Source organism: Panthera uncia (genome assembly GCF_023721935.1).
Source record: "Panthera uncia isolate 11264 chromosome B3 unlocalized genomic scaffold, Puncia_PCG_1.0 HiC_scaffold_1, whole genome shotgun sequence".
Lineage (NCBI taxonomy): Eukaryota > Metazoa > Chordata > Mammalia > Carnivora > Felidae > Panthera > Panthera uncia.
The window spans coordinates 61,927,485-61,954,532 of record NW_026057582.1 but is presented as its reverse complement, the minus strand read 5'-3'; the positions used below and the strand labels follow the sequence as shown (position 1 = coordinate 61,954,532).

Sequence of the window (27,048 nt, the reverse complement as noted above, 5' to 3'; positions counted from 1 at the left end):
TTGTAGATTAGGAAAGTAAACCCTTTTTCATAGGTTTTGCCAGTTGTCCCCCATTTTGTCATGTTCCAATCTAGTTCCAATCTACTACTATAGATTTTTAAATTTCTAAAATTTTTTTTCAACGTTTTTTTATTTATTTTTGGGACAGAGAGAGACAGAGCATGAACGGGGGAGGGGCAGAGAGAGAGGGAGACACAGAATCGGAAACAGGCTCCAGGCTCCGAGCCATCAGCCCAGAGCCTGACGCGGGGCTAGAACTCACGGACCGCGAGATCGTGACCTGGCTGAAGTCGGACGCTTAACCGACTGCGCCACCCAGGCGCCCCTAAATTTCTAATTAATCATGTTCATTGCAAAAAATGCAAAGATAGATTGTAACAGATCTTAATCCTTTCAAGACAATGATGACTTTGAAAGTCTGATTAAAGTGATGGGAAAGCGCCTTAAAAAAATTATATATAATTTGGCATGTAATTTGAGTAGATTTAGTAGACTTAGGCACCAGATGAACCTCTGCTTTCTATGCTCTTCCCAATAACTTTCATCCTTTCCAAGGGATGATCCTTTTCAATTATCACCTACCCAAGACTAGCAAATATATACATGATACATATTCAAATCTCTATTTATACATCTATACTTATATGTAGCTTCAGCACAGATCTATTTGATAATCTTATCTCCATATTCACCAGACTACTAAATATCTCCACTCAAATATTTCACTAACATCAAACTCAGCGTATCAAAAACTAAAATAATTTTCTCCTATGCCAAACTCATTCATCTCTTTAATTATTAACGATTAGAACCACTAACCATTCAACTGAGTCAGCCAAAAATCAGGTCAGCAACCATGACTTCCATCTAATTTTCTCTCTTCTCAAATTGGTATCTCTCAATTTTGTCTACTTCTCATCTCTACTGCAACAAACTTAGTTTTGATCACTATGCATTGCCTGAATTATTCTAACAGCCTCCTAAATAGTTTTCCTACCCGAGTCTTTATCCCCTCCAATCTATGTTCAACATCTGTAACCAGGGTAACCTGTCTAAAATGCAAATCTGATATCAATCCCCCACTTAAAACTTTCCAATCAGTCCCCCACTGCTCTAAGAATAAAGTCTATTCTCCTTAATATGGCTTACAAAGTCCCTTACCATCTACAACCCACTTAATTCCTACATGACCACCCTATAGCTGATCCCTCTCCCCCCGTCGCTGTATTAGTGAATGTCACCATTTACCAAGTTGCTCAAGACAGAAGCCTGGACGCTTTCCTTCCCATCAACTTTTGTATCTAATCAGTCACCACATCCTGTGGTTTCTACCTCCAGTGCCACCACCCTGGTCCATGTCACCATATTTCTCTACTAACCCAGCCTTCTCTCATTGAGAGAATACAACAGATGGTTCTCATGAATAACCTGACCAACTAGCCTTAATCATCTTTCTCCTTAATGAAACTGAAGTCAGGGTAGAAGTGAAGGGAGAAGGGCACACAGAGCAAGAGCAGCTCTAAGCCAGTGAGCAAGGCTTTGCATTCAATTTCAGTAGCTGCTCATTCATGGCTCACCTGAATGAACATCTAAAGTTTGCAGGTCTATATTAAATAACATGCCTCTCAGGCACCTGGGTGGTTCAGTCGGTTCAGCATCAGACTTCGGCTCAGGTCATGATCTCGTGGTTTGTGGGTTCAAGCCCCACATTGGGCTCTGTGCTGATAGCTCAGAGCCTAGAGCCTGCTTCGGATTCTGTGCCTCCCTCTCTCTCTGTTCCTCTCTCTCTCTCTCAAAAATAAAGATTTTAATTTTTAAATAAATAAATAACATGCCTCTCACTGCTGATGCCATCAATTTTTGAGATTCTTTTGCTTAGCCGCCACAGCCACACTAACTTTAGAGTTGCCCAATTATCCTAAGATTCCTTCTTCAACCTGCCCAGAGGAGAGTGACCAACAACTAACATACCCTTTAGGCAGTTTCTTTCAATCCTACCTCTCACTGCTCAGCCTCTAATCATTAATTAACAAGCAGGATAGCAGGGGACCCTTATTCCCATAACCCACCCAATACTTGGGAAAGAGCATTTATTACTGGATCACAGGGAATTGTCTCAACCTTCAGTCTGGCCTGTGGGGCCATTACCCTTCCTCTTCTGGAAGACCATGTCTCTGTGGGCCTCCCATATTCATCTCCAAAACTCAAGAATTCTGAAGCGTCTGAGACTTTACCCTACTTGCAAGCTAACAAGTTAGTCTGGCACGGTTTTGTGGGTCCTGGCAGAAGACTTGAGATTCTAGGGTTGGATACAAAAGACTTTATTACTCACAGCAATAGCCAAAGTATCACTGTCTTGCTCTGGCTCCCAAGTTCCAATTCCAACAGGACAATGAAAGGAAAAGCCAGGTGATATGTATACATGCAGAGGGGTGTGTTATAGGGAGGAACCCTGAGCATAGGGAACCCAAATCTTTCATAGTGTCCTTTGCTCCAGAGACACTATCTTCTAAGGCTGTAAGTAATTTTTCCTTTGTTCCAGAGGGAGACATTATCTCTGTTCTATCTTCTCCCTATCATACAAGCGTCCTTGAAAAATATTCCAGAAAAAATATTCAGTACCTCTGTCTGGAAGACATACAGAAATGTAAGAAACTCATGGTGCACTGTCTAATAAGTACCTTCTTGTAAACAGATAAAGTAGAATGATTTCCCAATTCATTATTTACTAACAAATAGACCAGACTTGCTTCAGCTGGTGGAGAGAATGCTGCTCTGATTACCTCTCAATGGACCCGTTCCTATTTCTCTTTCTGGCTCTCCTCAAGATCCTCTGTAAAGCTAAACTTCTCTTCCATCTATCTCACAGGCCAGTGTAGTCATGTAAATCGTAACAATCACCAGCTACACAACAGCAATTTAATGGATTTTGGAGAAGAGCAAGGATGAATTAAATATTTCTGAGCAGAGGGCTGGGATAAGTCATCTGTATACCCATCTAGACTAGTCATTTTCAACTTTCCCTGTCTTCAACTCACCAGAGATACAGATATTAGACATCCACTTGTCAATGGTTCTCTACGAGGCATCAACAGGGGAAAGCCAAATTTGAGCATTAATTGAACAAATCCAAAGTTAAATCCTCATATTCATCAATTTGAGACAGTATGAATACTGAAACTAAATAATTACATATTATCTTCACCATCCCTATTTAACAGTGACGATATAAATGGACTCTTTGAAGACACTAAACTCCATACCTCTAGGCTAGAAAACACTTCAAAAGTCTAGTCTTTAAAACTGAGAGCCAAAAATACTTACATTGTTTTAAATAGTGAAACTATTATGGGAGGCATGTTAAAATGTCTATTCCTAATTAGCATTACTTTTATGTTGAGAAACATTTTAAGATATACTTACTGCTTACTTGTCCACAACAATCAATTCAGAAAAATGTAAATACTAGATCAATATTTAACAACTGGAGAAAAATATACTGCTACATCAGCTGATTTTTCCTTGAATTTAATGAGTTACATCAAAAAATTAGGTAGTCATTTTACATTTAAGGAATAAAAATCTTAAAAAAAATACAAAGAGTGAAAGGATTTTAACCAAGTTGACATTTCTTTTTGCTAGTTTTTAACAATTCATCTCATCATATCTTATTGCAATGTGCAAATGCATTTGCAGCACCCAGTACAATCATGAAACTAAATTTAAGCAAGTACATTGTTAATAATAACCCTCAGAGGAAACTGATTTACTTTCTACTAAAAACTCTATGGTATATAAGCATTACATAATAATGCTATTAATGCTATTTAATGCTTTTGTCACAAGAATCATCACCAAAGTTTTCTGGAAATGAGTCCACATAAAAATTAAATATTTAAAAGGTGAAATGTTCCTTATTTTAACTTTAGCAAGATCTTTCTTTTTCATTATTAAGAAATACTTTAATAGTTTTAAAGCAAAAGCTGTTAAGAGTAGAGTCTAGATAGCTAAAACTGTACTCCTGAGTTCAAACTTACAGATTAAGTCTTTTGTAAATAGTTCTCAATAAAATATCCTCCCTCCCCATCCCCCTGCCCCAAATCTTGTATTGTTTCTTACAAAACTTTGGTCAAGAGTAGAAATATATCCAGGCAGATGTATGTGCCATACAATAGCAAGAACAGTAAAGCCCAACTAATGACTTTGGGTTTTAGAAATAGAAGGCAATTAAAATGTACTCAAAGTTACATTAAGAAAAGCTTCCACAGGGTAATATTGAAACAGTCACAAAGGTTAAGAAAATACTGATATCAAAGTACAAATGACTACAATGTTAAAATACACAAAAACTACTATACAAGAGCCTCTTTTAAAATTAAAAATAAAGAACACAACACATGAGTCAGGATTATTTTCCTGTTCTACTCATGAATTTTAGTCTTTATATTCATAGGGTTAGTTATGTTGACATCTAGTAGAGTTTCTTAGGACATCTGATGAAGTTTCATCCCAACTTCAGAAGGTGGATCTTCCCCAAGGAACCGCTCAATTCTGGTCATGTCTTGGTCATTGTACAATTTCAAAGTAGTGCAATATCGCCATGATGTGCTGAGGCATAAAGACATATCCTGTGTACAGGGCCATCCCCACGATGGAAACCAGCATGGAATCTGAGTCACAGTTAAGGAAACAATTTACTTTTTCTTAATTTATTCAAAAGTAAATCCCAAAAGTTTTTTCAACTGTTTTATGTTGAAGTACCCATTCACTCACTTAGTGCTTTCTCATATATGTCAAGAACTAACCATTCTAGCCACTAATATTAACGCACCTGGCACTATTCTAAGTTTTGTAGCTCACTTAATCTTCACTATCACCTTCCAAGATAGGTACTGTTATTCCCCCTATTTATGCTTCAAAACATCAGACTGCTTCAACTGAAGCAGAAAGTGACGCTGTTCAACCTAAGAAACAGAAATGCATAGGAATAAAATTGCATTTCATTACTTCAAAAGGTCTACCAACTTTAATAATAAGAACGTCTGATCCAAGAATTTTAGAACTATTTAGACTATTTGGTTAAAAGTGCTGGCTTTAGAGCCTCAGCTAAGATCAATCATATATACCTAACGACACATAAGGTGACAGAAGCAGCTACTGTTAAACATTTATCATCATCACTAAACTTTGCAACATCCAATAAAAGTCATCTTGATAACCAAAACAAACATCTGTTTTGTGTTCCTTTGTCCTCATTCCAAAGGAACTGAAACGTGTATGTTCAAAACAACGAGGGGCCCTCCTCTTGGGCCACACAAAATACTGCTAACAGAAATTATGTCAAATCTAAGAGATTTTTGCTTTGCTGTCATGTAACCATGTTAAAAGGAATAACTGCTTCTGAATTGGGACCACATTTTATGAATTCATTCATTCATATTCTCTCTCTCCCCTGCCCCCACTCTTGTCTTTCATATCTTTCAGTTCTACATAATAGTAGTTCTATAATACCTTACATTCTTGCACAAGAAGATAGGGTTTAAATAAACAACGTGCTTACCTACCAACTAATATTTGTATAACAGTTCAGTTGACAAACCTCTTTTATATATTATCTTGCTTGCTCTAACAGCTTTCTTGTGAAATGTTTATCATGACTGTTACTCATCAGAGCCTGACAAAACACAGGGCCCTACAAAAAGCTGTCTTTTGGGGTGCCTGGTGGCTCAGTCAATTAAGCGCCCAACTTCAGCTCAGGTCATGATCTCATGGTTTGTGAGTTCGAGCCCCACATTGGACTCTGTGCTGACAGCTCAGAGCCTGGAGCCTTCTTCAGATTCTGTGTCTCCCTCTCTCTGCCCCTCCCCCACTCGTGCTCAGTCTAAAATTGAATAAACCTTAAAAAAAATTTTTTTAACTGTCTTTTGAGCCAGAGCACAAACTGAAGCTATCCAACTCAAACCCTAAACTCATTCTCCTCATCAACATGGATGAAAGTCTCCCATAATCATTTTTTTAATTTAATTCTTAGCCTCTCTTAATCCAGTTCTTTCTTAAGCTACCACTTTCTATATACCCTTTAATTTCTTAAAATAAAAAAAAAATGCTTATTGCTTTCATATCATTACCCATCACCCACACAACCATATAAATTCTACCCCTGCAGGCTACACAGTTCTCAGGTCCCCAATGGCCACCTATCAAATCCAATGGCTATTTGAATAGACAATTTCAGTCCTTCCTCTTCAAAACTCTTCCCACTCTGAGCTAAGAAGGTGCTTTTCTCCAGGACTCTCCTCCCATTTCTCTCACCATTTTGCTGTGTCGCTGGCTCTTTTTCCCTATCTGTCCCTCATATGTAAGATAATTAGAGTGAATTTTGTGCTTTTCTCCCAAACATACACTCCACCACTACTCTTAGAATGGCAGTCACATTCTCTGGATGGGCCTAACCTTTCCCATCTCCAGCCCCAACTGATCTTAACCAACTAGAAAACCCATCTCTTTGGGGCGCCTGGGTGGCTCAACTGCTTAGCCGTCAGACTCTTGATTTCGGCTCAGGTCACAATCTCATGGTTCATGGGATCAAGCTCCGCATAAGCTCTGTGCTGATAGCGAGGAGCCTGCTTGGGATTCCCCCCTCTCCCTCTCTCTGCCCCTACCCCACTCACGTGGGCTCACACTCACACGCACTCTCTCTCTCAAAATAAATAAACATTAAAAAAAGAAATTATCTTTGTAATAATTCCCACTCTCAAAACTGATCAGCCAGCTCAAAGTTTAGGACTTCTACCAGGAATTAAGGAACACAGATTCATTCTCTCTCTCTCTCCTTATGGAATATGCAGTTTGTTGATGGAATCCTGGAATCACTGGAGTCACTTTGCCTCCATGAGAAAAGCACAACTCAGAACAAAGCTGCCACATTATTATTGCAACAAAAATAATCACAGGAAAATGGAGCCAGAAACCTCATCAAAACACCTGAAGCTTACCTCACCAGTGGATTTTTAGATATAGAAGCCAATAAAGTCTCTTTACTCTTGAACAAGTTGTAAAATGTTATACTTATAGCTGAAAACATTCTTAATGACAAAATAGAATCCCTAATGTTTTGTCTTGGACCCTACAAACTCTTATGGCCTGAACAATCACCTTAATGTTGCTGACCTGAACCTACCTTCTGTACTGCAGACAGGGATTTCCTACAACTTGCTAAACATTTTCACCTATGAAATTTCTGAGGTACTTCCTAAGTTCAACAGAGCCAAAACTGAACTCAATAACTTTCTCCAAAACTACCTCTTTCTAGGAGTGTCTTATTTTTTTTAACTATTTGAAATAGTTGACATAATTATTAACAATTTGCCTAGTCACTAAATCCAGAAATTTGATTCCTCCTCCCCAGATTCAAATTATCTAAGACTTCTCAGTTCTTCCCAACCCCTACAAATGACTTTTATATCTCATGTTCCCTTACCCTAATCGATAATAAATGACTGAGGTATTTATCATTCCTTAATCATGCCAAAGCTCTGATTCTAGGCTGTTAGCCACTTTCCATGCCACTCTACTAAAGTGATCCTTTCAAAATACATTAGGCTTCCGGGGGCTCCTGGGTAGCTCAGTCAGTTAAGCATCTGACTTCAACTTAGGTCATGATCTCACAGTTCGTGAGTTTGAGCCACTGTCGGGCTCTCTGCTGTCAGCGCAGATAGGCTTCCCGGTGTTACAGGACAGCATGCGTAATTGTAAGCCAAAACATCCAAGGACCTTTCCAATCTAGTCCAAAGTATCTGTCTTAGGTTGGAGTCCATAGAAGTAGACAGAAATTGAGAGATTGGGACAGAGATTCTTGTACAAGTTATTCGTGAGGGAGTTTTAGCATAAAGGAATGAGTAGAGCAAAACAGAGCAGGGAGAAAAAGCTAAGTAGGTTCAGGGGCTCAGCTCCCACAGGATGCTCTGGAGCATGAATTGGACCACATGTTTTGCTTTGAGGCAAGAGGCCTGACTTTTTCTGTCCCTTTATCTGTCAATCATTGGCTGCAGAACTGGGTGAGAAAAACCCACCTGGATAAGACAGCTGCCTTGGCGAAGGCCAATACTCTGAAGAACGGGACAGGTAGAAGACAAAAGAGGAGGGACACATCAGCCAGTAGAGGGGGTCGAGGTGAAGACCAACAGCACCACCTACTATACTACTTTTCCCTTGTGCCTTCCAACACTCCAAATAATTCCCCTGACAAACATATCCTACTCACAGCCATATTACGTGAGTCTCAGAAAACAATGCTGTATATTTTCATACTGCTCTGCTTCTGCTTATGGTTTAATAATAACAGGAGTCAGGATAATAGTGTGGTAATAGCAGCTTTTATTCTGTGAATGTCTAGTGTGCGCCCAACACTGTGTTAAATCCTCCAGCAAGTTCAAGTAACCCTGAATTTCAAAATCAGAGGAAGCAATGGAACCAATTCCAAACCAAATCAGTCACACTCCAAAAATCTGTGTTCTTAACCACTATGAAAACCTTCGTATATATGAAAAATCCTACTCCTTCTGGTAAAACCCAATCATTCTTAGAGCTTGGGTAGTTACCCTCTCTCCTATGAGGCTTTCTCTAGCATTCATATTTTTCCCATTCTTACTCCCAACCTCCTGGCCCTACTGCTCATAAAGCTCTTTATTCATATAATTCAACACTTATCACTTGACATTACCTATTTTTTTTAATGTATTTATCTCATCCATATTATCAACTCCTTGAGCACAGGAACAATGTCTTATTATTTTTGTATCTCCAACATCTAACGTAACACACACTCAATAAATATTTGATGAATAATGAAATTGCTCAAGAAACATTGATTCTAGATTCATTGCAGTGCTTTCTACATATTCCACATATTACTGTGGTGAAAAACTTTATAGTGACTACAGAAAAAATAAAAGTCCATTTCTAGGCAATACCGTATTTTCAAAATGTTTTTTTAGATTTTTACAGCTTTTATTTAAGTGTACATACCAAGTAAAGGAAATGGCAAAGATCTTCAGGTCACTGGCTCAAATTCAATCAAGTAGGAAATGATTACTAAAAACAGTCATTTGAATGATTATATTACATACTCTTTATATTATAAATTTAATTATAATTCTTTAATTTAGTATGGAGAATATATCAGTTAAGAAGCATGCACAAATTACCTTAACAGGTAACTACTCTAAGAATCTGAAACTTAAACTCTATTTGTGAACACTAAAGTGTCAAAACTCTAAATTCTTCTACACATATGTTTTGCAGGGCACCTGGGTGGTTTAGTCAGTTAAGCGTCCAACTTCGGCTCAGGTATGATCTCACATTTTGCAAGTTCAAGCCCCATATCGGGCTCTGAGCTGACAGTGAGGAGCCTGCTCAGATCCTATCTCCCTCTCTGCCCCTCCCCCACTCGTGCTCGCACTCGCGCGCGCTCTCTCTCTCTCTCTCTCACAAAAATAAACATTAAAAAATGTTATGTCTTGCCAGTGAAATAAGAACTTACCAAACTTGAAAAGTTTTTTTTTTGCCTGATTAAAATATAAGATACTAGAGTTCATGATCTTATATAGCATTATGCTGTGATGCATATACATATGGAGTAAAAGCAATAGGAAATAAATAATGATTATATATGCTAAATTCAGGATGGCTACTTGGTAAGGTGAAATGGGGAGAGGAAGGAAGGAGAAACAACTTAGAAAGGGTATAAATGGAGCTTCAAATGTATTAGTAACGTTTTTCTTCGCCTAGTTGGTAGTAAATGCACATTCACTATATTATTCTTTATGGAGTTTTTGTATGCCTGAATAGTCAATAACTTTTTTTAATAAGAACTGTAAAGGAAAATGAAGCTACATGCAGTACTAGACTAAAAACTGTTCTGTGTGAAGGATTCTCCTCCCTTACAAAATTTGAGTTAGACATCATTGGGCCTACTTTGCCACTAGGAAATAGAAAGTCTTAGCTCTCAGAAATCAACAATTCTCAATTCTGGCCATGATAAACAGCAAAGTACTGAAAGTCACTTGAGCCTACATGCAAAAATGCCAATTTATAAGCTGCTCAAAGAATTATTTAATAAAAAAAAAAAAAAAACTTAACCTAACCTTTCACTCATAGCCACTTATTAAATTTAACTTTTATCCTGTGTCTCCCCCCAAATGTTTCTATATTCTGATCCTATTTCTAATTATTTCCAGAATCACAGCAACTAAATAAGCTTTAACAGTAAGTTTTCTGTACCATTAAATGTCAAAATTATTCCCAAAAATTATCTTAAAGCTCTCAAACATAAGAAAATATTTAAAACCAACTTAACTAAACCATGACTACACAATTCACACTAGGTGAATAAGTAGACAATGGGTCCATGAGGAACTTTTACGACCCTTAATAATCACCTTGCAAAAAATGCAGAAAGAATGCCCCTTTTATGAGTAGCTTTCTACAAATGCCTATTTAAGCAATGTAGTTGAAATAGCTCCAGTGTAACTGAGTTGAACATTCCCTGAGATTATGCTTGACACCATTTAAAATGGTAGTTTTACTGAGTACTGGTTTTATTGTGACATTTGCAAGGTTAGGGAATGTGTGATGTTCATCTCCTTAGAAGTTTCCTCACACAGAGTATACTACCTATAATTTGCTATCTGGCATTTGATCAGATTTCTCAATCCATCGCATTCTTGAATACACCTCTCAAAGTTTAAAATGTACTCCATACACTCCATACACTGTGAAGCACAAGAAATGAGTTCTGGAAACACCATGACACTGGAGAAAACCTAGGTTTGAGCTGTAACACTGCCAATTCCTGATTGTGTCAAAAACTCTGTGATCACCAGTCTCCTTATCTATAAAATAAGGACACACATCACCTACCTTTCAGGGTTCATGTGAGAATTTTGAATCAAATCTATTCTGCAACAAAAGGCAATACAATCCTTATTAAAATTATTATTTGAGGGGCACCTGGGTGGCTCAGTGAGTTAACTACTCTAAGAATCTGAAACTGAAACTCTATTTGTGAACACTAAAATGTCAAAACTTTTTTAATTTTTTTTTTAACGTTTATTTATTTTTGAGACAGAGAGAGACAGAGCATGAACGGGGGAGGGGCAGAGAGACACGGAGACACAGAATCGGAAGCAGGCTCCAGGCTCTGAGCCATCAGCCCAGAGCCCGATGCGGGGCTCGAACTCACGGACCGCGAGATCGTGACCTGAGCTGAAGTTGGAGGCTTAACCGACTAAGCCACCCAGGCGCCCCTAAAGTGTCAAAACTTTAAATTCTTCTATGCATATCTGACTTCAGCTCAGGTCATGATCTCACATTTGTGGGTTCGAGCCCCGCATCGGGCTCTGGGCTGAAAGCTCAGAGCCTGGAGCCGGCTTCAGATTCTGCGTCTCCCTCCCTTTTTGCCCCTCCCCAATTTGCGCTGTCTCTCTCTCTCAAACATTTTAAAAATTAAAAAAAAAAAAAATACTATTGTTTGAGGCCATAGGCATTTAGCATCATGACTTACACAATGTTTGGGAACTTCCCAAGATCACCCTGCTACCAATTTGTTATTAATTTACAGTACAATTCTGAGACATCACAATCCCTCTGGAACAGTTTCTTCTCCATAAAAAGAGGCCACTTCCTGCATTAACATCTTAGGATACCACCTGCATGGAGAGGGCACTTAGGCAACTCTCATCCACCCCTGATGTAATCTTGTTTCACATACACACAGAGAAAAAATGTAAATAATCAATGTTTCATAACACGCATACATTGGAAGGCAATACTCAAAATGACAGAATAATCTAAGAAAACCCTTACTGTTGTCTGAAAGATATACATACCAGTAGCAGTACAGTAATTAACTGGGTTGACATTCTAGAGGGGGGCTATATGATTCGAGAAGTATAAAGCTAGCAAAATCTGGAATATAAAAAAAAAAAAAACTAAAAAACTAAAAAAAAAAAAAAAAAAATGTGTGTGTTTGTAACTGCCTCTACCACTGAATTTTAAGTGCTCAAGGGCCAGAGTACATTGGCTCAGCCGCCCCTTGGCTTGCAGCTGTAATGCATTGCTAGATAAAGCAGGTGCTTCATAAATCATTCAAGAACTGAGCAGATAATGTGCCAGGATATGTGCAGGCGCTGAAGATAAATGTTTGTTCAAGGACTGAATGAACAATCAGGTTATTTATAACCTGGATATAACATAAATGTTTTATGGGTTCAGTGGATTTAAAAGCAAATAGATGTGAAACCATATATCTGTATGTTGTTTGCTGTTCTTTAACAGGAAACCCCAACTAATCATCAGCTGATAAGTTTCCAGCTAGATAGGAAAAAAAAAAAGATTTCTTTTGCTCATATAAGGGCCATACCCAACCCTTTTCCTAGAGACTTAAAATAAAAAAAATTAAAATTAAAAAAATCCTGATAACAAAGAGAGGAAATGCTTTGAAGGTAAGTACAGTACATCAGAAGCAAGACCACAGCAACTAACACTTTCCGTCCCAGCCAGTAACCGCACTATCACCGCCTACCTTAGTAACCTATTCACAAGACTTTGGAGAAATCAAAAGTAGTTTCTCATTGGGAAAAGGCCAGGGACCTCTGTTCCAGCAGGTACAACTCATACCTCTTCACAAATCTAAATAATTTCAATGCACTGATTCTTGCCATTTGCAACATGGATAGAGCTAGAGAGTATAACGCTAAGAGAGAGAAGCCAATCAGAGAAAGACAAATACCATATAATTTCATTCATATGTATAATTTAAGAAACAAAACAAACAAGCAAAGGAGAGAAACAAACAAGGAGACAGAAACAAACCAAAAAACAGACTCTTAATTGGAGAGAACAAACTGCTGGTCAGCAGAGGGGAGTTGGGTAGGAAGATCGGTGAAATAGGTGATGGGGATTAAGAGCACACTTATCATGATGAGTAATGAGTAATGTAGAGAATTACTGATTCACTATATTGCACACCCAAAACTCATATAGCACTGTATATTAACTATATTCAAATCAAAAAAAAAAAAAAAAAAAAAAAAACACCTGGAGATCATCACCAAGAGAAATGTTAAGAAAGTGCATTTTTACCAAATATATCAACTATCTCTTGATACTTTTCTGGTTACCTTAAAATAAAAGCAAGTAGAAGATACTGATACTGTTACAGTCCCGTGTAGGTTAGTCAATTTGATATCCATGGGTCATTTTAAAGGACATCACATTAGCATCAGAAGTTAGTATTTAGCAGGGTGCCTTGGTGGCTCAATCGGTTAAGCATGCGACTTCGGTTCAGGTCAAGATCTTGCGGTTTGTGAGTTCAAGCCCCGAATCAGGCTCTGTGCTGACATTTCAGAGCCTGGAGCCTGCTTCAGATTTTGTGTTTCCCTCTCTCTCTGCCCCTCCCCCACTCATGGTCGGTCTCTCTCTCTCAAAAATAAACGTCAAAAAAAAAATTTTTTTTTAAGTATTTAGCAAGCAAAACACATTCTCTAAACTTCGCGTAGTATGATTACATCGAAGGATGGAAATTGATTTTAGAAACTACAACTTGATGACAAACTAAAGAAACAAAAAATCATACTGCTGAAACCACCAATGATCATGTTCAACTCTGAACTGAAGTCCTGGAAATGGTTTGCAGCTCTGAGCCCAGAGACACCCAGGCTGTGTATCATTGTGCACCTTTGTAATTAAAGCTTCTAATTTCATGCAGATTTGAAGTCCCAGGATCAAGGGGACAAAACCCCCAGCCTGCTCTGAAATATAATCTGTTCTGCTGTGATACATTCCTGGAATATCAGCTAGCTCACACATGACTAGCATAACATAGGAGCTGTATTGTTTCATACGGGATTCTTCATAAATTAGGGGAGCCAGATTAAGTGAGAGAAGAATTATAACCTTCAGCAAGAAACATCCTTTAGCTTAGATGCTGCACAGGCAAGAATCCTTTGAGCCCTATTTTAAGAAAATTAAAAGTGGGGCACCTGGGTGGCTCAGTTGGTTAAGCGGCCAACTTTGGCTCAGGTCATGATCTCGTGGTCCGTGAGTTCGAGCCCCGCATCAGGCTCTGTGCTGACAGCTCAGAGCCTGGAGCCTGTTTCAGATTCTGTGTCTCCCTCTCTCTGACCCTCCCCCCATTCATGCTCTGTCTCTCTCTGTCTCAAAAATAAATAAACGTTAAAAAAAATTAAAGAAAAAAAAAAAAAGAAAATTAAAAGTTAGTATCTGCACCCAGACTCCCTCTCCAGAAAAGCACACCTCCAGGCTAGCACAATTCTTAGCTAGTGGAAGGTTGAACTCCTTCCTGTACCTCTTCAATGGCAGCCCACACCATCTACACTACTTAGCATTTCCAGTCAATTCTGCCCATGCATTTTTAATGTCCTCTGAGGCAGCCCCCAGCGTGCCTGCCTGGGCTATCCAAGTTACCCCCCCAAGATGTCAATTATTGTTTTAGTTAGTGCTTGCTTACTAAGTTGTATAGATTTTGAGTGCTCTAGTGCTATTTTCCCATAAACCCTATAACTTGGGGATTTTTTCAGGAACACATGTGATGGCCAAAATTTTTTTATTAGTAGTAATTATTTTTTTTTAATGTTTTATTTATTTTGAGAGAAGGACAGAGAGACAGAGCATAAGTGGAGGAGGGGCAGAGAGAGAGGGAGACACAGACTCTGAAGTAGGCTCCAGGCTCTGAGCTGTCAGCACAGAGCCCCACTCGGGGCTCAAACTCACAAGCAGTGAGATCATGACCTGAGCCGGTCAGACGCTCAACCGACTGAGAATTAGAAAAGTAATTCTACTTTTCATAGCTATTGATCATAAATACTATCTATCATTTCATAACTACTATTTTTTAAGCATTCCAGTTTATGAAAAGTATATATGCTCTATTAAGTAGATCTTCTGGAACATATAGTTTTAACTATTAAAATTGAGCATTGGGTTTGTTTTTTTTTTGTTTTTTAACAAAAGAATCCATCTTATCTTTGCTCCTAAGTACCATAAATGTTAAAGCCTAGGGGGTGGGTCACAAAGTCTTTAAAAATTTGTAGTGGATGGGATGCCTATCTGGCTCAGTCTGTAGAGCATGTGACTCAATCTCAGGGTCATAAGTGTACACACACACACACACACACACACACACACAGTTCTTGTGTAATACAGTTTTCTTCATCTTCCATCTTTCCTGAGAGCTATTAAAGAAAAAATTGTAATATCCAAAGAAGTATAGATAAGGGATATTCTAACATTTTCACTTAGCCAACCCAACATCAAGGCAGGGTAAAACAGGCTAGAGCAGCTGTCTTTGAACTAAAGCACAGGAGCCTTGGAGATACAAGAAGACTTTCCAGAAGGTTAGGATCTGTTAAAGGGAAGGGTTTACAGATCTTCAGCTGCCACTGACTCTCCTAAAGCCTGATCTGAGCATTATCATGATCTGCTATTATTCATGATCTGCTAGTTCTCCTTCCCATCCCCCCTTGCAACTTCATTTCTACCACTTTACTTCCTGAATCCAAAATTATGCATTTCCCCAGGGTATAAAATAATTTTTGGGACAGCAAACAAAGAGTAACTACCTTGAGTTGTACTTTATTTCAACTCGGTAACAAACTCCTGGCACAGCTACAAGCTTCATCGATCTATCCATTTAATAATTTCAATCCAGAAGTGAGACAGCTTCCCAGCCTGGGCCTGACAGAATGGCTCCTACAAAGAAGGATGGTGAGAAGGGCCTTTCTGCCATCAACGAGGTAGTGACCAGATAATACAATGTCAGCACTTAAAAGCACACCCATGGAGTAGGCTTCAAGAAGCATGCCAAAAGTCTGGAAATTTGCCATGAAGAGACGGGAAGTCCAGATGTGCACACTGACACCAGGCCCCACAAAGCTGTCTGAGTCAAAGGAATGAGGAATGGCCCAGGGCATACCCATGTGTGGTTGTCCAGAAAACATTAGGATGAAGATTCACCAAACAAGCTTTAATACATTGGTTATCTATGGACCTGTCACCACTTTCAAAAATCTATAGTCAGGGGCGCCTGAGTGGCTCAGTCAGTTGAGCATCCGACTTCAGCTCTGGTCATGAGCTCATGGTTCATGAGTTTGAGCCCCACGTCGGGCTCTGGGCTGACAGCTCAGAGCCTGGAGCCCACTTCGGATTCTGTGTCTCCCTCTGTCTGTCCCTCCGCTGCTTGCACTCTGTCTCTCACATTGTCTCAAAAATAAATAAACATTAAAAAAAAATTTTTTTTTTAATCTACAGTCAATATCGATGAGAAATAAGCACTGGTTGTCAAATAAAGTCATAAAATTAAAAAAAAAAGGCAAGAGGGGTAAAAGTGTTTATGTAACAATTGCTTGAGCAGAAAAATGGCACTGAGCTTTTTCTGACAGAAATTAAGGTTGATTTTGCCTATTTAGCTTCACAATAAGGACTGGTGTTTCCAAATAGGTTATGCGATAAACATTTTCTATGAATTATACAAGAAAAAATATAGTTTTAAGGTTTTAACAAAAATATACAATCATAGGGGCACCTGGGTGGCTCAGTCAGTTGAGCGTCTGACTCTTGATTTTGACTCAGGTCACGATCCCAGGGTCATGGGATCAAGCCCCACATCAGGCTTCATGCTGAGCATGGAACTTGCTTAGGATTCTCTATCTCTCTGCCCCTCTCCCCTACTTGCACTTTCTAATACACATAAAATAATAAAATACATATGAAAAGCAAGGAATTAAATCCATTGTAACTGTTTAAATTTACTATGAAATGTTTCAAATGTCAACTTAAATGAACAAGATAATACCCATTACTTTTTGTTCTTGTAGGGGCTACACAAAAAGTCTAAATACCACTGGGGTGGAGGCTTGGAAGCATTAATTTATCAGTTACAACTATTCTTACCTCTACTTCCCCCTCTTCAGCCCTCCCTTGTAACAGAGAGCTGCATTCATTTCTACAAAAGGAATCTCAAAAGAAAATGGCATGAAATGTAAAAGACTGAAGACTAGTGGGAAGAAATTCTCTTTCTCCTTAAGTCTGAAGGCAATGTTTGGGCTATTTCAACATTATTCTGAAATCACATTTTGTTTGAAGACACCTTGATAAATCTTTCTAAAAGGCATTAAACTGATTTACTAAATATCTTTCTAGAAGTAACTTTCTCTGATATTAACAATTTTGCCTAGGTGGCTCAGTTAAGTGTCTGACTTCTGCTCAGACCATGATCTCTCAGTTCATAAGCTCAAGCCCTGAATCAGTCTCTCTGCAGTCAGCACAGAGCCTACTTTGGATCCTCAGTCCCCCTCTCCCACGGTGCCCCTCCCCCACTCATGCTTTTTCTCTTTCAAAAACAAATAAACATTAAAAAAATATACTTTTTTTGCCTAATCATCAAACCACATGCTGATTTTTACTGGAACTCTATTTAAAGTATCAAAGGATTTTGTACATACAAACATTTTCTTCAAAAGAGGTACTCATTAAGAAGAAAGTTCTAGTAGAAGACTCTGGTGAATTGGGGTTTTAATGATAATACCTTCTATTGAATAGCTCAGAGGAAGCTCTGCCAAAGACAGAGACACTGAGCTAAAGCTCCCCCCTGGCCAAAATACAGTGTTTCTTTGTCAATTTTGTTTTGTTTGTTGTGTTTATTTACAAAAATATGTTACACAGGAAATACACAGAAAAAAATACTAACTTAATTATTAGTGACTCCAAAAATGGCAAGGCAAAATATACACCTCAAACACCTCTCTCCTGGCTTATAAAAGCCTTGATTTTACCAAACCAGGAGCTATTAAAAACAGCTTAAGTGCATTTTCCAGGTTTTCACAGAATACTTCAGGAGTGATACACAGGAAACTGGTAACATGGGTTGTCCTGAGGTGGCTGGGTGGAAAGAAGACTTTTACCACCTACCTTTTTGGTGCCTTTTGAGTTTTGAACCATGAGGATATATGATCTATTTTTATTTACAATTTAAAAATTCATATTTTCTAAACTCTCAAATACTTTAGTATATTGAGATGCAAAGAAAAATTCTTCTCAATTCTAGCTGTTAGCATTTGAGGATACAGCAAAAATCTACAAAAATAAATTAACTTAGCTGCTACTGACACAGCATACACCTTTAAATTTTTAATGCTCTCTTTTTCATTATCATGCAAAGCCTACCCCAATCCAAAATACCTACCTTTGCTTCTACCCTTGCCTCCCCTCATGGCCCTTAATCTTTCCCAAACCCTGTAGCTAAAGTAAACCTTTTCAAACTTAGTCAGACTGGATCACTCCTCTCAAAAACCTTCTAAGAGCATCCTTTTCAACTAAGATTAAAAGCCAAAATCCTTACCATGACCTCCAGGATCTCCATGGACTCTGCCCTCTCCCCCGTGGTCACTCTGCTCCAGCCACACCTGCCTCGGTGATGGCCTTCATATGTGCCAGGCAGGCTCTGGACTCAGGGACTTGCCCTGGCTGTTCCCTCTGCCAGCTATGTTCTTCCCTTAGATTTCTACTCTCTAACTCCATCACTTTCTTTATGTTTTTACGCAAATGCTGCTCAGGGAAGCCTCTCCTGATATCCTCTTTAGAAACAACTCCATCCCATCTGCACATTTATCCCACTGACCTACTTCTCTGTCTTCCACAATGCTTACCACCTAGCATACTATGTAATTCAATTATAAACGTTCCACAAGGAAGGGATCTTTGTCTCATTTGCTCAGATGTATCACAAGCACCTAAGCCAGCATCTTGTACAAGGTATGCACCCAGAAGTATCTGGTAAATTAATAAATGGCCCTAACCTGCTTTCTCAACTTCACTTGCCACTTCTTCTGCCTTAAAGAATCCCTGTTCTCGGGTCGCCTGGGTGGCTCAGTCGGTTAAGCATCCGACTTCAGCTCAGGTCACGATCTCGCGGTCCGCGAGTTCGAGCCCCGCGTCGGGCTCTGTGCTGACAGCTCAGAGCCTGGAGCCTGTTTTGGATTCTGTGTCTCCCTCTCTCTCTGACCCTCCCCTGTTCATGCTCTGTCTCTGTCTCAAAAATAAACGTTAAAAAAAAATTTTTTTTTTTAAATCTTTCCAAATGCCCTTCCTGACCACTCTAGCTAAAATTGAAAAACACTCCTTCCTACTTCCTATCCTCTTCTGTTATGTTTTTCTCTAGAAGAGCTATAACAATTTAATAGTCTATATTTTTTATTTAGTAGCATTAGAATAAATATTTTTATCTGTTTTGTTCAGTCATACCCCCACTACCTAGAATAGTATCTGGCAATTAGGAAGTACTTAATTCTTGTGAAATGCAGAATTCAGCAAACATACATATTTTACAAATGAATATATATAACAAAGTAAATTTTGTTAACATTTTTTAAAATAAATCAAAGAAGTTCTTTCACTCTATAGTATTTTTTGCTTCTTTTAATTTGAATTCTCTCCAAGAACTGAATTTTTTTCACCAGCAACAGCCAAGCTCCAAAGCTACCCAAATCCGCTTTAAAATCAGGTCTCTTTTACCATTCCTAAGTACTTCTGCAATTCCTTTGAAATGACAAATCAATATACAAACAAATGTTTCTCAAGCACTATCTATGTGCCCAGCACTGTGGTTTAAAAAATTTCTTTTCTTGATGGAACACAGATTGTCTTTCAGGGTAAATCTAATTCCTAACATAAACCAAAAAACTGCCCACATTTTGCCTAAAATAAATAGAAGTATAAAATGTCATGGAAACATAAGAAGTCATAGAAAGATGGCAAATATAGCTCAGTGATTACAGAATAAAGTCCTTTTTTATCTTAAAAAAAAAGCTAAATAACTTTTACTTATTCTTCAAATTATTTTAACAAGGTATTTGTAATTTTTCCATACCTCTCAGCAGCATGGTTACAATGTTTTTCAGTGAGACACTACAAGGAGTGCCTCGCTGGTTACAAAACTTGCCTTAGTTACAAAACCTGGTGTTTTCCTTTCCCACTGATGGCTGCCAGTAGGGAAAGGGGGCTTTTGAAACATGTTAAAACTTCTACTTTGGAGATGGAGCTCAATGAATTACAGTCTGCAGGCTCTGCTGTAGTATTCATTGTAATACTACTCTGCCCTTATTCCATTCACTTGATTGTTACCTTCTGTTTTAATCAGGTGTCACGTCCCCTTCTCGTGTAGGACAGATACCATGTCTGCACATGGAAAATGTTCAAGTACTGGTTGACAAACAAAAAGCTAATTATCGTTTCAAATATGGTAACAGAAAGCAGATGATAAGAGAAAATTTAGGGGGCGCCTGGGTGGCTCAGTCAGTTGAGCATCTGACTTTGGCTCAGGTCACAGTCTCACGGTTTGTGGGTTCGAGCCCCATGTCGGGCTCTGTACTGACAGCTCGGAGCCTGAAGCCTGCTTTGGATTCTCTTTCTGCCCCTCCCTTATTCACGTTCTGTCTCTCTCTCAAAAATAAGCATTAAAAAAAATTTTTTTTAAAGTAAGAGAAAATTTAGGATACGGGCCCTAGCATGGTACAATTACAAAACGGGTTTTTAAACCTTATTCTTTCAAGAACAATTTGCAGTGGGCCTGACTTGACACAGATGCATTTCCTTTTTTTTTTTTTTTCTAATTTTTTTTTTTAACGTTTATTTATCTTTGAGACAGAGAGAGACACAGCATGAACAGGGGAGGGGCAGAGAGAGAGGGAAACACAGAATCTGAAACAGGCTCCAGGCTCTGAGCCATCAGCACAGAGCCCAACGCGGGGCTCGAACTCACGGACTGTGAGATCATGACCTGAGCCGAAGTTGGAAGCTTAACCGACCAAGCCACCCAGGCGCCCCCAGATGCATTTCCTTAAAAAACATATTTAAAATTATTTTTTGTGACAATTTCCTTACTTAGATAATTTCAAAAAACCCTCATATTCAACTGGGATTCACCTTCCAATTTACAACAACCATTAACTTCTAGCTATTTCATTTCGGAGAAATAGAGAAGCAAATTCAGATGTTTAAGGATGCCTCTAGAAAAATGTACAGAAGTAGTTAATAGAAGGCTATCAGTTTCCCTAAAACAGGGACAACTTCAATTTATTAAAGGAATTACAGCAGTGACATGTAAACTAGTGAAATTACCTTCTTCTAGAGTCTTTAGTTAGGACTTCTAACTCAGAGACCATTTTTCAGACAGCCAGACAAATTTCTTACATGAAATTTTAGTTTGCTAGCAGCAATGACTGGATTCAATGCAATTTTTAAGAAAGTATGTCTCTTTTCAAAACCATGTAACTGGCTACAAAACTGTTCTATATGAAACTTACTAATTATTGATGAACTTATGAAATTCAAACTACTTCACAGTAATTAAAGCTCCTAATAACTGGGGGGAAATCCAGCTTCCTCATTCAGTTTCTTCCTCCGCCCTAGAATGAAGATTCAATTTCAAATCAATGTTCCAAAATCGTATACAATAATTAAATGCCTGACTTTAAGTCTAGAAGTTCAACTGGAATAGAAGCACAACAGCTGATAGTAATTTAAGACTGGCATATGTCAAAACTATTACATTTCCACCTGGTTAATTCAATAATGTGAACTTTGAAATAATATCTTTTTAGTCTTAGATTTAAAGCCATAGTGTTCTACAGCCCTGATGCTAGTTTGTTGCAGTTTTCACTAGTTTTTTTAAAACAAAACATTTGGTCACAAAAACCAATGAGAAGTCAAAAATCTACAGACGCATTATATTTCATTTCATAATTTATGCCACCACCCCCCTCCCAAAGAGCCATCATCTGGTTTATTTACAGGACACTATTACTATTGCAATATAAGAGGAAAACCTTAATACCATTGACACTGTAGCATGTATCCAAGCAAAAGCTTTTAAGAGTAAAACTTTTGATGGACTCTGACAGTGAGCTCTACATTCAACCTCCTAAAGAGTGTCGATTTAGTGCAACATTGTTTAAATTCACTTTTTTTTAAATGTTTATTTTGAGAGAGAGAGAAAGAGAGTATGTCAAGGAGGCTCACCACTGTCAACACAGAGCTCAACACCGGGGTTCAATCGAACAAACCAGTGAGATCAGGATATGAGCTGCAATCAAGAGTGGGGCCCTTAACCGACTGAGCCACTCAAGTAATCCTAAATTCACTTTTAAATTGATTTTAACTGAGGGGCACCTCTATTTTTCTAGAGGCATCCTTAAACATCTGAATTTGCTTCTCTATTTCTCCAAAATGAAATAGCTAGAAGTTAATGGTTGTTGTAAATTGGAAGGTGAATCCCAGTTGAATATGAGGGTTTTTGAAATTATCTAAGTAAGGAAACTAGCTGCTCAGTTCGAAGAGGATGTGACTTTTTTAAAAAAAAAAATTCTTTAATGTCTATTTATTTTTGAGAGAGATAGAGACAGAATGCGAGTGGGTTAGGAGCAGAGAGAGAGGGAGACACAGAATCTAAAGCAGGCTCCAGGCTCTGAGCTGTCAGCACAGAGCCTGACGCAGGGCTCGAACTCACAAGCTGTGAGATCATGACCTGAGCGAAGTCAGACGCTCAACCCACTGAGCCACCCAGGAGCCCCTGATTTTAACTGAGGGGCACCTACCTGACTCAGTTGGAAGAGAATGTGGCTCTTGATCTCAGGGTGTGAGTTCAAGCCCCATGTTGGATGTAGACATTACTTAAGTAAATAAAACATAAACCTTAAAAATTAAAAAAAAAAAAATTAAAAAAAGATGATTTTAACCGAGTCAAGAAGTCTGTGCTTCTATACTTAGTATACCTTTTACACGGGTGACTTGATCTCTAACCTATAGAACTTAGAGTAAGACTAAACTGCAGCTATAAATAAATGGTGCAGGAAATCAGAGCACACTTTACATTCAGACTTTAAATCCAAAAACATGGTTCTTAAGTGCTGGAAAGCTTTGGAAAGAAACAATAATAAAAATAAATAATTTTTCTTGTAAGCAGCTTAAAAGTCCTCCAAAGTGTTGAAACAAAAAACAGCTCTGAGTACAACCTTATGCTAGTTCAACACAAATAAGCACACTTATTAATGCTTGGAAGGAAATGATCTCAGTCACTCCACCAGAATGCAACAATGCATTTGCAAAGCTGTTCTCAAGCTATTCCAAACTAAACCACATTGAAAAGGAGCCCGTGTAATATACAGTTGTCAAATCACTATGTTGTACACATAAAACTAGTGTAGCGTTGTGTTAACTATACTTCAATTAAAAAAAGAGAAACCCCGTATGAAGTACATGTTATGTGAAATATTTTTTATATTTGGCCCCCAAATTTAAAACAAAAACAAAAAAAAAGTTACAGCTCATTATTACTATATTCTGCAAATGAAAACACAAACATCACAGGCTTCAGAAAGCCTATTTACACACAACTTTGCTTATTAAGTGAGGTTGTTATGAAAGTTAGATGGGTTAAGATACAGGCAAACGCTCAGCACAGTTGCTTGGCTCCAAGTGACCATTCAATAGTCTTTAACAAGTATTTATTAGCTATCTATGAAAACACAGTTTCAAACACTATTTACAACTAACCACAAATTCCTTTCTGGGCTCGACTTCTATGGACTGTGAAAACAGCAACTTAATGAATAAAACACACTTTTTAAACTCCCCATCCTGGAGACCAAAAAGCTACAACAAACTGCTTTTAAAAAACTATTGGGGTGTCACAAACACAAACTCACATGATTTTAAAAGTCTAGTAAACTGGTTAGCATTCTCATTAGGACCAAAGTCAGCTAACTCAGGGACAGATAAAGGTCAAAGGCGTCCAAAGCCAGGAGCGATTTGCTCCACTTGCATGGTCCCTGCCTCCCAAAGCAAAGGGGACGAAACCAAAGGCAGGCGCGGCCGAAGTGCCGGCGAGGACGCACCAGGTTAGACATCGCCCTAGGGGATTTCCTCCAGTAATAAAGCCGCTTCTACCTCGGCAAAGCGACTCACCGGCGACCCCGGATCAAGGGATGTAGCCCCCCCCACCCCACCCTCTCCAGCCGCACGCCCGCCGCCCTTGGGCCCCGAGACCTCCGCCCCGCTCGCCCGCAGCGAAGAAGCGAGTCCGCGCGCGCGCCGTCCCCGCACAGCCGCCTCTCCGCCCCCACCCCGGCGCCTGGGCCCAGGAGGATGCCGCCCGGCTCCGCTCCCCCGCCCCCCGGCCCCCGCGCCCGCGGCCTGGGCAGGATACTGAACACAGTCCGCTCCCAGGGCTCCAGCATGTAGAGCGCCGTGACCAGCAGATACTGGTAGTAGAACCAGGACATTTGCTTCCAGGCCCGCGCCAGCGCCATCCCCGCCACGCGCCTTCCTCGTTGAAGCCGAACGTCAGTCTGTCCGGCCGGCCTCCGGTTAGCGTCCTACAGCCCCCGGCCGCGAGGCCCGCCCGCCCGCCACCGCGAGCCTATTGGCCCGGCCGGCCAGGCGCGTCACCCGCTGGCACGCCCAGCCCCGCGCGCGCCCAGGCAGCCGGAGGCGAGCCCCGCCCGGCCGGCGCTCATTGGCCCAGCCGTGGCCACGCGTCACCCCGCTCCCTCCCCGGTTTCCCCCTCTCCTACCCCGGCCGCGCCCACGCGAGCGGGAGAACCCTCCCAGCGAGAGCGCCCCGCCGCGCGCCGCCGGCCGCGCCCTACCCCGCCCTGACTGGCCCGGCCGCTGGTGGGCGGGGAGTTAGTCCTCGGTGGGGTAGCGGTAGGCCGACCGGGGGTGGTCGGCAGCCCCAGTTCGCCCCAGAAACGTTTGTCGAAGACCTGTTCGTAGAATGCCTGTGATGCTTCAGGCATCCTACTGGGCATCCCACGGGGGTTAACAGGATCGTGATGGGTTCCTTGCCTCGAGCAGTTTCCTATCTAGCAGGAGAGACGGGCATTAACCACATAAATGCAACAGCTGTGACCCGTGCAGAGAGGGAGAATAAGGTGCTCTGAGGGTGGGGAGGCTAACGTCACCTAACCAAAGAGGTCAGGGAAGGCGTCTCTGAAGAAGTGATGCACACATTGCCTCCTCCCTCCTCCGCGCACACACAAACACATACACATATAGACCAACATATCCCCCTGCATTCCTTAACCTAAAGACAAAAGAGATTACCTTAACAATGAATATCTGCATACCTCTTTTAGTGGCTACAGGTACCCTACAGGTCAAGGCCAGGAAATGGACCCTGATCTGGTGAGCTCTGTAGATGACAGGCTGCTTGAGATCCCTCTGTGGGTTGGTGATACCTCCTGGAGATGCACTTTTAAATGCCCATATCTTCCCACTGGCAAATGGGCCAGCAAGACTGCACTCACTTCCGGGAACAAGGTGAATGGCTAGCACGTGAAATGACCATTAAATGGCCTGCTGTTTAAATGTTAAAAAGTTTCTTTTAGGGGCGCCTGGGTGGCTCAGTCGGTTGGGCGTCCGACTTCAGCTCAGGTCACGATCTCGCGGTCCGTGTTCATGCTCTGTCTCTCTCTGTCTCAAAAATAAATAAACGTTAAAAAAAAAATTAAAAAAAAGTTTCTTTTAAATATCCTACTGCTTAAACTTTAAAACTTTCATGGTTGATAACTTTTTATTTATTCATTTGGAAATATCAACTGCTGTTTATGAGCTAAATATTGGGGATAGAAAGCCAGCTACGCTGAAATCTACCTTCCTAACATAACCAGTCTGCTAAGGCAGAGAGGTGAGTTAAGTGACTACAGTGAGATGTGGTAAAGGTGGGTTTTGTTTGTTTGTTTGTTTGTTTGTTTGTTTTTATGTGTAGAATGCCATGATAGGTCAGAGAAAATCAGATTGGGGTTATAAAAGGCTTCTGAGATGGTGCTTGAGGGAAAAGTAGAAGTGGCAGAATGAATGAGTTTAAGGAGGAGAGGGTAAGACAGATATTCCAAAAGGCACATGGAACCGCTATATGAAGGTGTGATGCTTTTAAAGGGCTGGAAAAACTTTCATGTGGCTGAAGCAAAAAGACTGTGTAGTCAGGAGCAAGAGATGGGGCTACATGGTAAATGGGGACCATATCCTGAAGGGCCTTGTGTAAGAAGCAAAGGAATTTTTACCTTAACATACAAAAGTTAAAAGAGACAACAGCTTGATAAGATGAAACAAGAGTTGGGGGTGCGCAGTAGCCTAGAGGATACTAAGAAAAAGAAGATCAGGTTGGAGGTAGAACCTGTAAATGAAATGAACATCTATAACCCATACTCATTCAGGGGCTTCTTACCCTTGAGAAATTGAAGTCCACTTGGCCCTCCCATTTCCAAGTCTTACTGTGTTGGGCTTCTCTCTGTCCCCATTCCTCTCTGAAGTATTTCTTTTCAGATCTGTTTGGGTACGTTCCAGCTTTGTTCCTTTTTCTTCCAGAGCTCCAAATACCTCAGCACCTACTGATGCTCAGTTAAGGTTACCCAGGATTGGAAGCATCACCCATAGCTACCCTTCCCTCACTGGGCCAGCTCCCAAAATGCCATTCCTACCACCTGGTTCTCTCCATTGTATGTAGCTCCTCAATCTGCTGCTTCTCCTTGGGCGTACAGCCCTATCAAGCCAATCTGCATCCCTCAACTTCTCTGGGATTCTAGGGAACAAAAATTCCCTCATCTTGCTATTCTTCATAACTGACTAGAAATGGGGGAAAGAAGCTGGGATCCTGGATGATGACAATATTCACAAAGAATCCAGGGGAAGACATCTGACTGAAAAGACATGAATTCTGTTAAGGTGAGGCTGAGGCTGAGGTACCTGAGGGACATTTAAGTGGAGTTGTCCAGAGGCATGTAGGCCTATGGGCCCAGAAGTCAGAAGAGAAGTCTGAACAGGCATGTGAATGTTCAATAAGTCCCTAGTAACTGCAGCTGTGGTTGTAGATGAGGTCACCCAGGGAAAGCACAGAGAATGGGAAAAACAGAGTACAGAATAAACCCAGGGACTCTGGCATTTAGGGGATGAGTCCAAAGGGAGCCAATAAAG

The 27,048-nt window shown here is 40.1% G+C and overlaps 1 protein-coding gene across 1 annotated transcript; it reads right to left on the bottom strand.

Annotated features, from left to right (window-relative positions):
• Positions 1–3,512: 3,512 nt before the first annotated feature.
• On the bottom strand, positions 3,513–24,449 carry SPTSSA (serine palmitoyltransferase small subunit A). The gene is made up of 2 exons (XM_049612912.1): positions 24,281–24,449; positions 3,513–4,670 (listed from the first exon to the last, which is right to left on the bottom strand). Exons 1-2 carry the CDS (start codon positions 24,381–24,383, stop codon positions 4,567–4,569), a joined length of 207 nt encoding a protein of 68 aa, XP_049468869.1. The 5' UTR covers positions 24,384–24,449; the 3' UTR covers positions 3,513–4,566.
• Positions 24,450–27,048: the final 2,599 nt, after the last annotated feature.

Bases quoted from the DNA above. Each gene is read 5' to 3' on its own strand.
- SPTSSA (XM_049612912.1), bottom strand. From the start codon at position 24,383: ATGGCGCTGGCGCGGGCCTGGAAGCAAATGTCCTGGTTCTACTACCAG. The intron at 4,671-24,280 runs GTATCCTGCCCA...ACTGTGACTCAG, and splicing joins CTGGGAGCGGACTGTGTTCA to ATTCCATGCTGGTTTCCATC.